Source organism: Mesoplodon mirus, assembly GCF_964341445.2.
Source record: "Mesoplodon mirus genome assembly, chromosome: 4".
Classification (NCBI taxonomy): domain Eukaryota; kingdom Metazoa; phylum Chordata; class Mammalia; order Artiodactyla; family Ziphiidae; genus Mesoplodon; species Mesoplodon mirus.
In genome coordinates, this window is record NC_138979.1 from 54,080,691 (window position 1) to 54,094,570 (window position 13,880).

At 36.2% G+C, this 13,880-nt stretch overlaps 1 protein-coding gene across 1 annotated transcript in view; it reads right to left on the reverse strand.

Moving 5' to 3' along the window:
* Positions 1-13,880, reverse strand: part of HERC1 (HECT and RLD domain containing E3 ubiquitin protein ligase family member 1) — a 213,134-nt gene that overhangs the window by 99,223 nt on the left and 100,031 nt on the right. Inside the window, exons 24-26 of the mRNA XM_082617315.1 lie at positions 13,349-13,469; positions 8,074-8,125; positions 605-873 (exon numbers count right to left, since the gene is read on the reverse strand). Of these exons, the coding sequence (XP_082473441.1) occupies positions 605-873; positions 8,074-8,125; positions 13,349-13,469 (442 nt within the window). The remainder of the gene's footprint in view (positions 1-604; positions 874-8,073; positions 8,126-13,348; positions 13,470-13,880) is intronic.

Sequence of the window (13,880 nt, forward strand, 5' to 3'; positions counted from 1 at the left end):
CTGGTGATATTAATCTTGATCACTTGGTTAAGGTGATGTCTGCCAGGTTTCTGCAATGTAAAATTACTGTACTTTTTCCCCCTTTTCATACTCTGTTGGCTCTAAGTCACTAATTCCAGCTTACTCTCAAGAGGAGGAAAATTAAGCTCCACCTCCTGGAGGGAAGAGTATCAAAGAATTTGAGGACATGTTAAAACCACAATCATTAATAAATATTTTGAGGGAGATATTTGAAGGCAATGCTCACTAATTTTAGCATTTATCATTATTAGCATGGTGTTCTAATCTAGCCCTTTTTAAACGGAGACAAATGGGTCAAAAATGGGGACTCTAAGAGCAGATCTGTATAGTCACCAACCAATCTCACTCTAGTTTCTAGGAGACAAGGAAAGACTTAGTGATTAGAGTATCTTGTGCACTATTGTTCACTTCAAACAAACTATCAGGCTGCTTTGGTTAAGATAGCAACATCAAAAAGCTCAAGTGAAGGAAAGGGGGAGGCAAGGAATAGAAGAAAAGGAAAAGTTTTTCCTACAATTGTACATTCAGTGGTTCAGTTTAAGTTTCCATAGTCCCTCACAAGGAGTAAATATCAAAGACTTACTTCTGCCCTTAACTGTTGCTGTTCCATTGCAATGATGGAGGCTTGGGGACTTGTAGACATACTTTCCTCTGGCTCTTTAAAACCTGGGGCATTCCCCACATCTCCACTCACAAAGCTTACAACATTTTCAATCAAAGTGTGAACTCCCAAAGACTTGGTAAGATCAAAATCAGACTCAAAGGAGTTAGAGGAGTTGCACAACCAGTCTCTGTTATGTTTCAGGCGTGCCCAAGAGTCGCTCAGGGTTTCCAATTGACTATGCATAGGACCTACATACAAACAGAACAAAAACGCATCAGTGATAACCAAGTAGAGCATACATTCTGAAACTAGATGAGGGCTGAGTGTTGCTATCATACCGACTGGTGAGAAATGGATACTAGTGTTTGAATACATGCATGCATTAAGTGAATCTGAGCAAAATGCTTTGGTAAAAAACAACAAACAAACAAAAACTACAGCAATGTAAGAAAACAAAGGGAAAGCCCTGTTTAATGTACCAGTGTCTCTGTAAGCGCTTTAGCAACACGTTGCCACAAGAAAAAGAAAGGCAGAAGCTGCTCTCAAAATGCTTAGCTTAAAATGCTCTGCAGTATTAAACCAGACCATCATTTAGGACCAAAATGGAACTCGGCACTTAGGACACTGCTGGTAAGACCTACTAGTAATAGGACTTCATGTGATTTAACATTATCATTGCAAAGAGTGAGTTAAGACTGTGCAAAATGTGTACATATCTGCAATGAAATATTACCAAAAAATGAATATAGAAGGGCAAGTAAACTTACACAAAAAGGAGACATAAATATCACCCTTGGTTTCATTAATATAAGGAACATTTTCACTGTGTAATATGCACATTTATTTCAGGTTGTGAAACTCCTATATAAAGGAAGCAAAGTTTCACAGACATGAATATATAAGATTTACTATAAAATGATATCTACATAAAATTACCAAGTGGTGTCAACAATAGTGGCTAAATATAATACCATTAGTTTTGCCAGTGGGCATTTTCTAGGCTAAAATCTTTACATTAGACAGCAAAAATGTTAATATGTTTGATCACAACAACTGTCCAAGGCATGTGCCAATAGTGGCTTTAAATAAATATATAAATGTCTAATTCTTACACGTTTTGTCTTTTTTAATTGATCTCAGGTACATGAGTTAGATTGATTAATCATACTCCTTGGCTCATGATATACTCTCATCACTGGTCCATGCATGGCCTGCTTTTGTGTTTATATTTACTTATAATAAATGTGAACACAAGAACTAGAAAACTGGCAGAATACTATCTATCTGTTCTTCCCCCCAACCCATCTCTCCCCTGTGTCCTCCAATCTAAGGATTTCATTATCACTCCTCTGCTTTTATTGTTGTTAAATACTGTTTTATCTTATATGTATTCCCAAGACAAATAATGTTTAGTGTTAGTTGTTTGTGACTTTATAAAAAAGTATCATTTTATGTAGCCTTTTTGGACATTACTTTGCATTCAGTATAATACTGCTAATACTCATTCACATTATTCCATGTAACCATGGTTCATTTGTTTGAGTGCTGTATAATATCTCATTCTGTGAATATACCAAATTTTTCTATTAGGAATGAATCTTAAGGTACTTAATAAAATATGCATTACAAAAATTATATTTGTTACATACTAGATGGAAAAGATTTGGGAAGAGGACTACTTAAACACTAATGCCCACAGAGAAAATGAACGAATACAATATTGACTGTATAACTTATTTTTGAATTATTACACTGATGTCAGGAAAACCCCAGGACTTCAAAATGAGACACAGAAATCCACAATAGGCAGTTAATATTATAAAGTAGCTATGAAATAATTTATATGCATTCTACTAAAATAATTTAGAATGGCAAAGAATATATGGTTTATCTGCCTTCTATATTTTAGCAAGAATTCTTAAGATTAAAAAAATGTTGGATTTTCAGTTCTACTGAACATAAAAAATAACCAATCTGAAAATTTCCCCGAACTGTATAGCTGAATATTTTCCCATGTAAAACAGAAAAGGTAAAAATCCAAAGAAAAATGTCATGGATGCATAATGTATTAAATTAAAATGATATTTAAAGAATAAAGGAGGGGCTAATGTGGAAAAAAAGAAATAATCATTTTCCACTTCCTTAAGCATCTCAAATTCAGACTCTGGATTTAACCTTAACTTACAAATGATATTTTTTGTCTCAGCATTGAGCTTGTTGGTTCAATAATAAAATTTCAGAATAAAAAGTTCTTCCATCTTCTAATACTTACAAATTACTTTTCAAAATGAAAATACAATGTGCAGAGAGTTAATGCTAGAACCACAGAAGTAAAAGCGACCTTAAAGATTATCTAGTCCAATTTCCTCACTTGAGGAAACAGAGGCTCAAAGAAAATGATCTTTTCTAAATTAATAACACTAATTCCTTAAGTTTATGGGAGGTAGTCTTACATATTCCTGTTGTTAATCAACTCACAAATCACTGATCCACAGGAATTTCAACTGCCTGCCTACGCAAAGGCTCAATATGTGAAGAAACTGCAAGTAGTGAATTGCCTTAATATACTCCAAAATATTCCATGGAATAGGTGGCCAATCCCCAAATTAAATCCTCTCTGCAATTTAAAGCAGGGGTCAGCAAACTTTATCTATAAAGAGCCAGATAGTAAATAATTTCAGGTTTTATGGGTCATTCACTATTCATTTAACTATTCAACTCTGTTGTTGTAGTGCGAAAGCAGCCATAGGTAATACATGAGTGTGGCTGGGCTCCAACAAAACTTTACTTTCAAACAAAGGTGGCAATCAGATTTGGCCCTCTAGTCAGTTTGTTGACCCCTAATTTAAAACATGTAACTTATTAAGTATATAAGCCAAACAAAACTTTGTATGAATAAAATATAAGGAAGAATAAGACACTATCTGAAAGCAATAGGATAAATTAAATAATTATAACCAAAATGTTTAGGTTGATATCAAAAATACTTTGAAACACAAAATCTCACAATATGGAAATGAGAGATGAAAAACCTCTAATTCTTAAAAAAATATATATAACAACCTAATAACTGATTTGTTCTGTGTTGTTTTATCTGAATATAGGAAATATTGTGTCTGAAAAGCATATCAAAAGCCTCTACAGAGTAATTGTGACTGAGCCCAATTCTTACTTAATATTAATTCAGAGTCTCCTACTATAAAAAGAAAATATAAAGTCCAACAAGAAATTTGAGATTGTTTACTTGTCCTTACAACTTTGGTTCTTAAATGGAATTTTCAAAATGAACATGGCAGAGCTGCAATACATACTTTATAAACCATAAAATATGTAGGCAAGCTAAAAGGGGAAAAAAATTAAACATGCCATCATGTACTTGCTTGAAGCTCTTCTTTTTTCTGGGGCTCAACTGGCCAAAAAGGAGTAAATACACTACCACAACAAGAATCAGAAGACAAAAGGAGAAATTTGATACAGGAGACAACATTCACATTTGTTCTTCTTTATATAATCTAATTCGAAATGCACAGATAAAACAGCATTTCACCCATACAAGTTATACCATGAAACAGACATGTTGATAAATGTTTCCAATATTATTTAGCAATAAAACCCTAACACTATATTTAAAGACCTGGGTCAGGGTAGTGAAATCAAACCATGATGCTCCTTCTTAAAATTTTGCTTTGGTATTCCCACCATTTTTCACTATATCAGTTTCAGCTTAAATACAAAAACTAAAGTTAAGTACCTGCAAAAACATATTGTCTTTCAGTGAAGAACGAGCTCAGTTCTGCACAACTACAGCAAATCTTTTAAGTATTTATCAAAGTACCCAAATACCAACATGTTTAACAGGTTTTGTCAAGAATTTTGACAGGCTATTATGAGAATTAAATAAGTTAATATGTTTGAAGTGATTAGACCAATACCTGGCATATAGTAAGCAGTTTTTAAGTGTTTAATGAATATAAATTTCATATTACTTCTGAGGTGCTAAGCAGAAATATGTACCACCTGTCATCTCTTTTTAAAGTAACTGATGACATTTCTGGATTTAGAATTTAGCTCTGATGATTCTAAAGAGCGGAAAAAGTTGGCTGAGCTCCATTTATTTGCTCACTTTGCTCTACTCCTTCCTACCATATTCACTTTCTTGGACCAAGAGCTTGGACCAACTGTGACACACTAACTGGAGTGAGGGGAAAAGAAGCAATCATCGTTCAACAGCATGAATTCCAGTATCCCCAATGTCAAATACTGAAATTATAGGCACTAGGCCCTCTCAAGGAGGAGTCTTTGGAGGCATATTAAGAGCAGCTGAAATGTGTATACAACCATTAATTGTCATTGATACATCCATTTAGTTTCAGTAAACGAGATGTAATTAAACATTGTTATCTCTAATTTCGCTTACTAAATTTTTAATAACTCAGGACCACTAGACTAATAAATGAAAAAGGAAAGTGAGAGGAAAAAAGTTCACATTTCCTCTTCAAAATATTGGAAAGGGGTAAATAAGCACATAGAAGAATTCTCACTTGGCTGGACATCTGCTTGTCCTTCATAGCTCAAGTCAGAATCAGAACACCTGAATGGCTCCAAAAAGTTCTCAGACTTGGTAGGTTCATCTGACCAACTGAAGATAGGCATGTTATGGCTTATGACATCTGGTCCATATTGACAATAAATAAGGAAACAATAGGGTGGTTTATTTTAATCATCATTTAAGAGCAAAACAAAACAAAAAATTCCACTGTGGTCAGAGGGTAGTCTCTAAATATACATGATTTTTAAAAATTTCTTTCAAAATATAGTGTCCCAAATGTATTTTCAATGTTAATTTCTTTTAAAGAAAGAAATCCATTATAATTAAATACATGATATTAAGTATACATTTTCATTGTTTAATCCACAAACACTAGGATTCATGAGATTGAAAACTATTTTTGCTGCTCTTCCTAGAACAGTACTCCTACTTTCTAGTCACTTATTCCTAGGACCAAAGCTATCGGCAAAATTTTTGCCTGAGAACATTAAGATGCAATGATTACTAGAATAAATTGGTACCACATTAGGCGATATCATGATAATTTGCATAACTAGTTTGCCTCCCTATTATAACTTCCTAAATGGGTAATTTAAACAAAACAAACTTTTCCCATGAGGTCCTGTTTGTTTGCCTTTCTGTTTCCAACAAAATAAAGTCAGATTCCAAGAAGTTAACAGGTCTTGGTACTACTCTGAGCTTTTGAAGAAGTTGGTTTACCCATAAACAAATTTGGATTAATGGCTTAATTCAGTTGTATCTACTTAGCTCTAAAACTACAGGAAATCAACACCTACTTATAGGGCAATTGTTTAAAATTGTGAACAGGTAGCAACTCTAGAGTAGTTATTTTAAAGTGTCATATTAATTCCTCGTAAGTAATTTACACTTGATTTCTAGGTTATTCTTTTTTTTTTTTTTTCTTTTTTTGCGGTATGCGGGCCTCTCACCGTTGTGGTCTCTCCCGTTGTGGAGCACAGGCTCCAGACGCGCAGGCTCAGCGGCCATGGCTCACAGGCCCAGCTGCTCTGCGGTATGTAGGATCTTCCCGGACCGGGGCACGAACCCGTGTCCCCTGCATCGGCAGGCGGACTCTCAACCACTGCGCCACCAGGGAAGCCCTAGGTTATTCTTAATTCAAAGCTAAAAATACCACTTTTTGTTTCATTCCAAAGATTACTTTGTCACATGCTGACACAGTTATCATAGACTGAATCTCAAATTTATATTTCCATAAGCATGATAAAGATCTTAGAGAAAAGAGTAATTTTAGTCAACAGACTATCACTTATAAACATAATTAGTACAGTAGGAAACTCTTAAAATGACAGGCTGGATCCCTTATGCTACTCAATAAGTTTGGAGCCATCTTTTCATTAATATAACATAGAAATTATAGCAACGATCTTTGCCTGAGCTAACCAACATTAGGAAGGGAAAAGCGTTCCAAAAATTTAATTCCTAACTCAAGTGGTTAAGGAAAAGGATACTCTGGCTAATTATGGCACATGAATTGCCAATTTTCAAAGAATTAGAAAATGATAAAATACATATTGCATGTTATACTAAACATCATTTAATTTCTTTGATATCACAAATACCCTATAATTTTTTTGAACCTTGATACGTTATAATACTAAAAGACTTTTCAATAAAGAAAGCACCAGCTCTAGTCCCTATAATTCCTAACAGTTCAAAAAAAATCATTCTTAGTATTCTAAATACCAACATTTCTTCTAAGTTATAAATACCAACATTTCTTCTAAGTTATAAACACAAAAATGAAAAAATTGTGGGTGCATTTCTTCCTCTCATTCCTCAATCTTCCCTTACTTCTCACTTTTTTTCCTGTAGAGAACCTAACAAACTGCCAAGGAAGTTATCAAAAGGAGAGTTCAATTCTGAAATATAAAAGACAATATAATGGGAAAAAACAGTTTTCCTACAGGCTTGTAGAAAACTTCCACTAGTAGCAACTTTTAACATTTCAAGTTTTCACAACCACAGAAAAAATGGGTTAATAAAAGTGCCAATTTGGGGGCTCCCCTGGTGGCGCAGTGATTGAGAGTCCGCCTGCCGATGCAGGGGACACGGGTTCGTGCCCCGGTCCGGGAGGATCCCACATGCCGCGGAGCGGCTGGGCCCGTGAGTCATGGCCGCTGAGCCTGCGTGTCCGGAGCCTGTGCTCCGCGGCGGGGGAGGCCACAACAGTGAGAGGCCCGCGTACCGCAAAAAAAAAAAAAAAAAGTGCCAATTAATAGAGAATAATACTTGGAGAGTTTTTAGTTACCTTGGATTTGTGTTATCTAAAGCTGCTGTTCTTTCCATCTACTTGTACATATAAACAAGAGTTAACTATATTATACATTAAGATACAGCTTTTAGCAAATGAGCTTAACTCTTGATGAACTCTAAAATTGCTCCTCATGGGAAAATTTTATTTTTAGAAATCATCTGTTCATCTCTTATATGCTTTATATCTTGAAAGGCAAAGAGGAAAAAAACTAGAAACTTTCAGTTTGAAAGTGTGTATGTGTGTATGAAAGGTGAATGGGGTAAAGAGTTCTCCCTGTAACACCATTTAAACTATAGCAACTATACCATTGAGCTAAAGCATGGCAAATTATGTCCATAACCCCCCACAATGTAAAGCACTGCTTCCAGAGTTCCATGGGACTTTTAAAAGGTCAAAACATGACAAATAAGAAAGAGAACTGATTATTAACTCCTAGACATTCCCAGATCTTTTTTTAAGGGTGTATATTTTCAAGAAAATGATCTTCCTTTTAACTTTTCTGATAAAATGTTTCTAACTTTTTTGCAATAATGTTTCAATGACAATCAGATCTAAATATATCAGATATAAAAAGGGCTACTTAACCAGATATTTAATACTTACCTCTCTTTCTATGAGATGATGCCAAGTCCAAATCAACATTTCGTCTTCCACTCTGTTGTTAAAAATAAATAATAAAATTCAATTGTGAAAATTATTTAAGATTTAATAGAGTACTAAAATAAAAAGTAATCTGTATAATTATAGCAATGTGCTACTTATTCACCAGTCAAGTCAGGCTAAGAACAAAAAGTCTCTAAAAACCCACTGAAAACAGTTCAGGCACATGACTCTGAGACACTAAAACACAAAGTCAATATGCACATTAATTAACAGTGTAAAGTAGCAGAACTTTTTCTTTGTTGTCACCTTTTCCTTCTTTGAAATCTTTGTCTTTTATCTTCCTAACACAGTATGATCTCTTATTAATACCCTCTAGATGCCTAAAGCCCCTGTAGCAAAGTCCCATTTTGCAAAATCACTACTTGTTCTATCCTCACTTTCCATTCTTTTCAAAACTATTAGCCTTGGCTAGGTTAAAATAAAGAAATCTCAAATGGTTAAACTGCAGTCAGCTTAAAAAAACAGTGAAGGCTTTCAGGAAGAAAGGAAGTGTGTGTGTGTGTGTGTGTGTGTGTGTGGTGTGTGTGTGTGTGTGTGGTGTGTGTGTGTGTGTGTGTGTGTGTTGGGGAGGCACTGGTGACAACTATCTACTCTATGTACAGATAACCATATACAAACCCATGACTTAGATTCATGCCCAGATTTGACATTATGATCTCAGCAATTTCAATTGCACTTTATCACACAATAAAAAAGTTGGTGGCAAAGAAGAAAGGCTGCAGAAGGGACAAAACAGACCCATTTAGGAAATGTCATTTAGAAATTTTTTTCCTGGTAATACATATAGACATATGTACCCACATTGTGGATAAATACATTTTGTTTTACATATATACACACACACACCAGAAATAAGTATGTTCCCAGGCCATTTGATGCTGGAGAAAACACCAAACAGTTGTCACAACAGTTCCTGAAGACAACGCCATCTCATGCAATATAACATTTTTATTACACAGTACCTTTGCCATGAGGGCTCATGGAAGAAATTTATCTCAGGTCTCAGAACCAGAAATATCTGAGTTTTTCTTGAAAACCTGGTTTGTTTTTATCTTTTACACACTGTGAATCATGCGACTCACGTTTTTCCTATTTGCTGGCCGATCTCTGGCAGAACATCACAGGATATGTGTAGAGGTGTACAAATCTTACTCAGGGCTTTATTTTCCTCTCTCAGTTTCTTTTAGCCCTAATTCGTTCTCTTATACTTTTATAAACAGTATTTATTTTTGTATGCTAAATCAAATCCTTTGTGAAAGAGGGCGGTAGGGAAATGAGGGAGGTGGATTAGGAGAGCGTAGTAAGAAATGCTGATAAGTATGACATGTGTCAATCAAACAGTTAAACTTGGGTTTAACTGTGTAACTGTTGACTTAGGTTTCTCTGGTCACTAACACAGAGTAGATAATATATCACATAATACTCTTTACAAAAGAAGGTTAAAACTCCGATTTAGCATCAAGCTGGTTAACTTCAGTTATTTTAAGAAAGCATTTCATTCACTGACAATTCAGGATAAACAAGTACTACTAGATATCAAAGACATCAATGATAATCCTAAATAACCTCAGACAGAAGGGTAACATATTTTAGCTGGAAAATCCCACACTGCCCCCACTGCTTGCTCCTCTTCGTCTATAGGAGGCTCAGCCTGAAGGCTCAGCCCAACTCTCCTCACCCACAATAGAATCTGCTCTCTCTAGTTCTTGACTTTTCCACCTTTTATGACACTATCTTTCTAAATATTCCATAAGAAAAGATGATTAAGAGTCCATCTTTCCCAAAAATGTGTTTCTTAATCTTTTTAAAATTCTGTAGAACCTAGACGTGGCAATTATATCTAGGTTCAACCCACCTCCATTTATCTGTCTTCCCATTATGTTTTGAAAACATAACTTTCAACATGTTTTAAATTGTATTACTAAACTTGTTGTTCACAACAACCCAGCTGAGGCAAGTATAACAGGTAGTGGTATTCCCCATTTCAAAGATAAAAATGCTGGAGCTCAGAAAGGTTAAGTGTCTTGCCCCAGGTCAAAATCAATAGAGTCTATTGTGACTAAGTCAGATTTCATTGTTTGCTTCCAAAAAGTATGCCACTTTAACTACATTTATCCTCATCTTTTATCTTTCACTTCAGTTGAAATGAATTAGCAATCACTTACAATACGCAAAGCACAATGTAGGAGACATGAGGGACATTAAAAAAACTCTAGACCTTCTAAGAGGTCTACTGGAAAGAAATACTAATAATACATAAGTAAGTCCAACATGAGACAAACCATTAGTGGTTTATTATAGATACTAACAAACTGCCATGTAAGTAACAGACAGAGTCACTGTGAGTAATCTTAGGAAAGTTTTCTGGAAGAGATGACATTTTAACCAGGCCTTAAGAGAGAGGCAGGACTTCATCAACAAAACCCAGGAGAAGGACATTTAAGGCAAACGATGCTTGAGCAGAGGCTCAAAAGGTATGTTTGGAATCTGGCAGATGGACTACTATGCTACGACAAAAATGCAGATTACCGCAGGGGAAAACTGGCTTCAAAAGCAGGCAAGCAACATTTTCCAGAATCTTTGATTTCTGGGTAGGCAGTGCAGAGTCACTGAGTTTTTTTTTTTAATAAGAAGGTAGCATGACCAGCAGGTGTTCTGTTGTTGTTCTTGTTGTGTTTGTGTCTGTTTTTTTTTTTTAATTTATTTATTTGCTTTTATTTTTGGCTGTGTTGGGTCTTTGTTGCTGCGCGCAGGCTTTCACTAGTTGCAGCGAGCAGGGACTACTCTTCATTGCGGTGTGCAGGCTTCTCATTGCGGTGGCTTCTCTTGTTGCAGAGCATGGGCTCTAGGCTCACTAGCTTCAGTAGTTATGGCATACGGGCTCAGTAGTTGTGGCTCACGGGCTTAGTTGCTCCGTGGCATGTGGGATCTTCCCGGACCAGGGCTCAAACCCGTGTCCCCTGCATTGGCAGGTGGATTCTTAACCAGTGCACCACCAAGGAAGTCCGTTGTGTACGTTTTTAAGAGCTCTACCTCTGGGAGCAGTATCAAAGGAGAGGAACCAGAAAAAGTAGGGAGATCAATTTGAAAACTACCAGTTCAGGCAAAAGTAACAAGGGCCTAAACTGAAGAGTGGAAAGAACAAATAGGCACAGAAATTTTACCAAAATAGATTAGACAGACATTCATTCATTAAAAAAATATTTAATAACTGCCTACTGTGTGCCAGGCACTATAGGTACTTGGGATACAGCAGTGAATAAGACAGCAAAAACTTCTATCCTCAGGGAGCTTATATTCTAGCGTAGGCTAAGAGAAACTGATAAATATAGCAAATAAATAATGTTAGGTGCCAGCGGGTGAGGGGGAAAGAGCCAAGCAAAGCAGACAGAGAGTGAATATCTGGAAAGGAGAGCAAACTGGAATTTCAAATAGAGTGGTCAGGGTAGGTGTCACTGAAAAAGTAACATCAGAACGAAGATGTGAAGCAAGGGGATTTGCCTACAGACAACAGTATTCCAGTCAGAAGAAACAGCTATGTAAAGGCCCTGTGGAGAAGTTGTGTGGTATGTTCATGGAAAAGCCAAGAGGTCAGTGTGGCAGAAGGAGAGTCATCAAGAAGGAGAGTAGCAGCAGAGGAGATCAGAGAGGAGTGAGGCCAGGATATGTAGAGTCTTATGGGCCCCTGCAGGGACCTAGGCTTCTACTCTGAGAAATAGTAAAGTCATTGGAGGTTTTGAGGAGAGAAGTGACATGATCTGTTATAAAACTGTCACAGGGCTAGGAGACTAGATAATGAGACTGATCAACTTGGAAAAATAAATGGACAGAGAGGAATCTCAGTAGACAGCAAGACTGGGAACGTGAACTGGGAGCACAGAGATAATAACGGGAATGAAGAATAAATGGAGGAAGAACAAACAAAAACATACAATGAAACTTGCTTGAAGACACTGTTCAACTTTCCTCAGAGGAGGAATCTTTCATGCTTAGAAGTTTCTTTTAAACAATAGCTTCGTGTTTATGTAGCACTCTATACGTCTCAAAAATATTTTCACATCCAGTTTCTCAATTCGTAAGAGAAGAATTTCAGAGCTAAAAATGAATCTTATCAATCATTCAGTCCAAAAAACCCAGAGTTTCCATTTGAGCTGTCATGTGACATGACCAAGGTCTCAAAGCTATTCATCAGTAGGATCAGGTTCTGAAGCCAAGTCTAACACATTACCACCTACACAACAGGCACTACAATCTCATATCATACAACAGGACACTAAGGCCCAGAGAAGTCAAGTAGCACGTACAGATCCACGTATAAGGCAGAGGATCAGCCAAAATGAAAATCGAGCTATCAACTCTAAGTCCAAAACTATTCAAATAGAAGCTATCTATTAGACAGTTTTCATTCTGTAATTTATTTTACCCGTCACACTATAGCACGTATTACTTTCTACTTCTTATATAAATCAGCATCGCACTTCTTTGATTTTTACCTTAAATGCCTGCAGTTCAGGTCCTGAGGCTTTTTTGACAGGGAACTGAGAGCTACTGAAAGATTTTAAGTAGAGGAGATATAAACAGATTTGTATTTCAGGTCTATTATTCTAGTGAAATGTTGAAGATGGGCATAAGACAAGAGATGGGGCAACCAGTTTGGAGGTTTTTGTACCAGGCCAGGCAAAAGAGAAGGAAAGTCTGAGACAGAGCAGTGGCAAGAGGGATGGGCAGGACATAGTACAAAGATATCAAGAGTAAAATTTTCAAGGTTTGACTAATTGGACTGTGGGGAGTGAGGAGGTTGCAGGGACCAGGAATTAAGAAAAAGTAGAGTCAAGGATGAACCCAGGTTTCCAGCCTGGGTAGTTAATAGTAACACTTACTAAGATAGGGAATGTGAGAGAAGAGGTTTAGGAGAAAAATGAGTTTATTTTTGGATAGGTTAAGATTGTGGTCACCTGAGATGTTCAGGTAGAACGTCCATCAAGGAGTCAAATACGTGAATTTGGAGTTTAGGAACAAGTCAGAACTAAAGAGAGATATCTGAGTCACTAACATATAGATGATAAATACCTATGCAATATAGTTATCTCATTTCTCTTAAAAGTTCCTTTAAAAAAGTTTTTGTATATCTAAAACAAACGTATATTACTTACTCTAACCAAAGTCTTAGGTAGCTATACAAAATTCCTTCTTTACTAAATCTAGGTATACCTACCAGTGCGTAACCCTCTTCATCTGATTCAGGCTGAGACAAATCAGATTCACTCCTCGATTTGATCAGTCTATAATTTGGACTTGCGTGGATTAGCCGGCTCTCTGCAGTAAGACTTTCACTCCTGTCTCACATGCACAAAGAAAAGTTTTTCGATTTGGGACTGTTAGTGAACATAAAATTGAATGGAACTAGCAGCATAGAGATAAAACACACACACAATGAGGAGTAATTATGTCTGTCAATGGAAAACCCTGGCTCTCAGTCAGGTCTAAGCACAAAGTCCTTCTCAATTACATCAGAATAACTTCCAGGCCACTAAATTACAGAATTATGCCGATCAACTACTGTTGTTTATATGTGTGAAAAATTGTGCCTCTTCATTTAATCATAAATTTATACTCCAGGCTGAATTAGTATCCCTCTTTACATTAAATTCATCCTTGTCAATCTGTATTTCCTCCTCCATGTCTGTGTTAATTTCAGAATACAATAAGCGAGAAAAAACCATTTCAATGCATAAAGAAACAAAGAG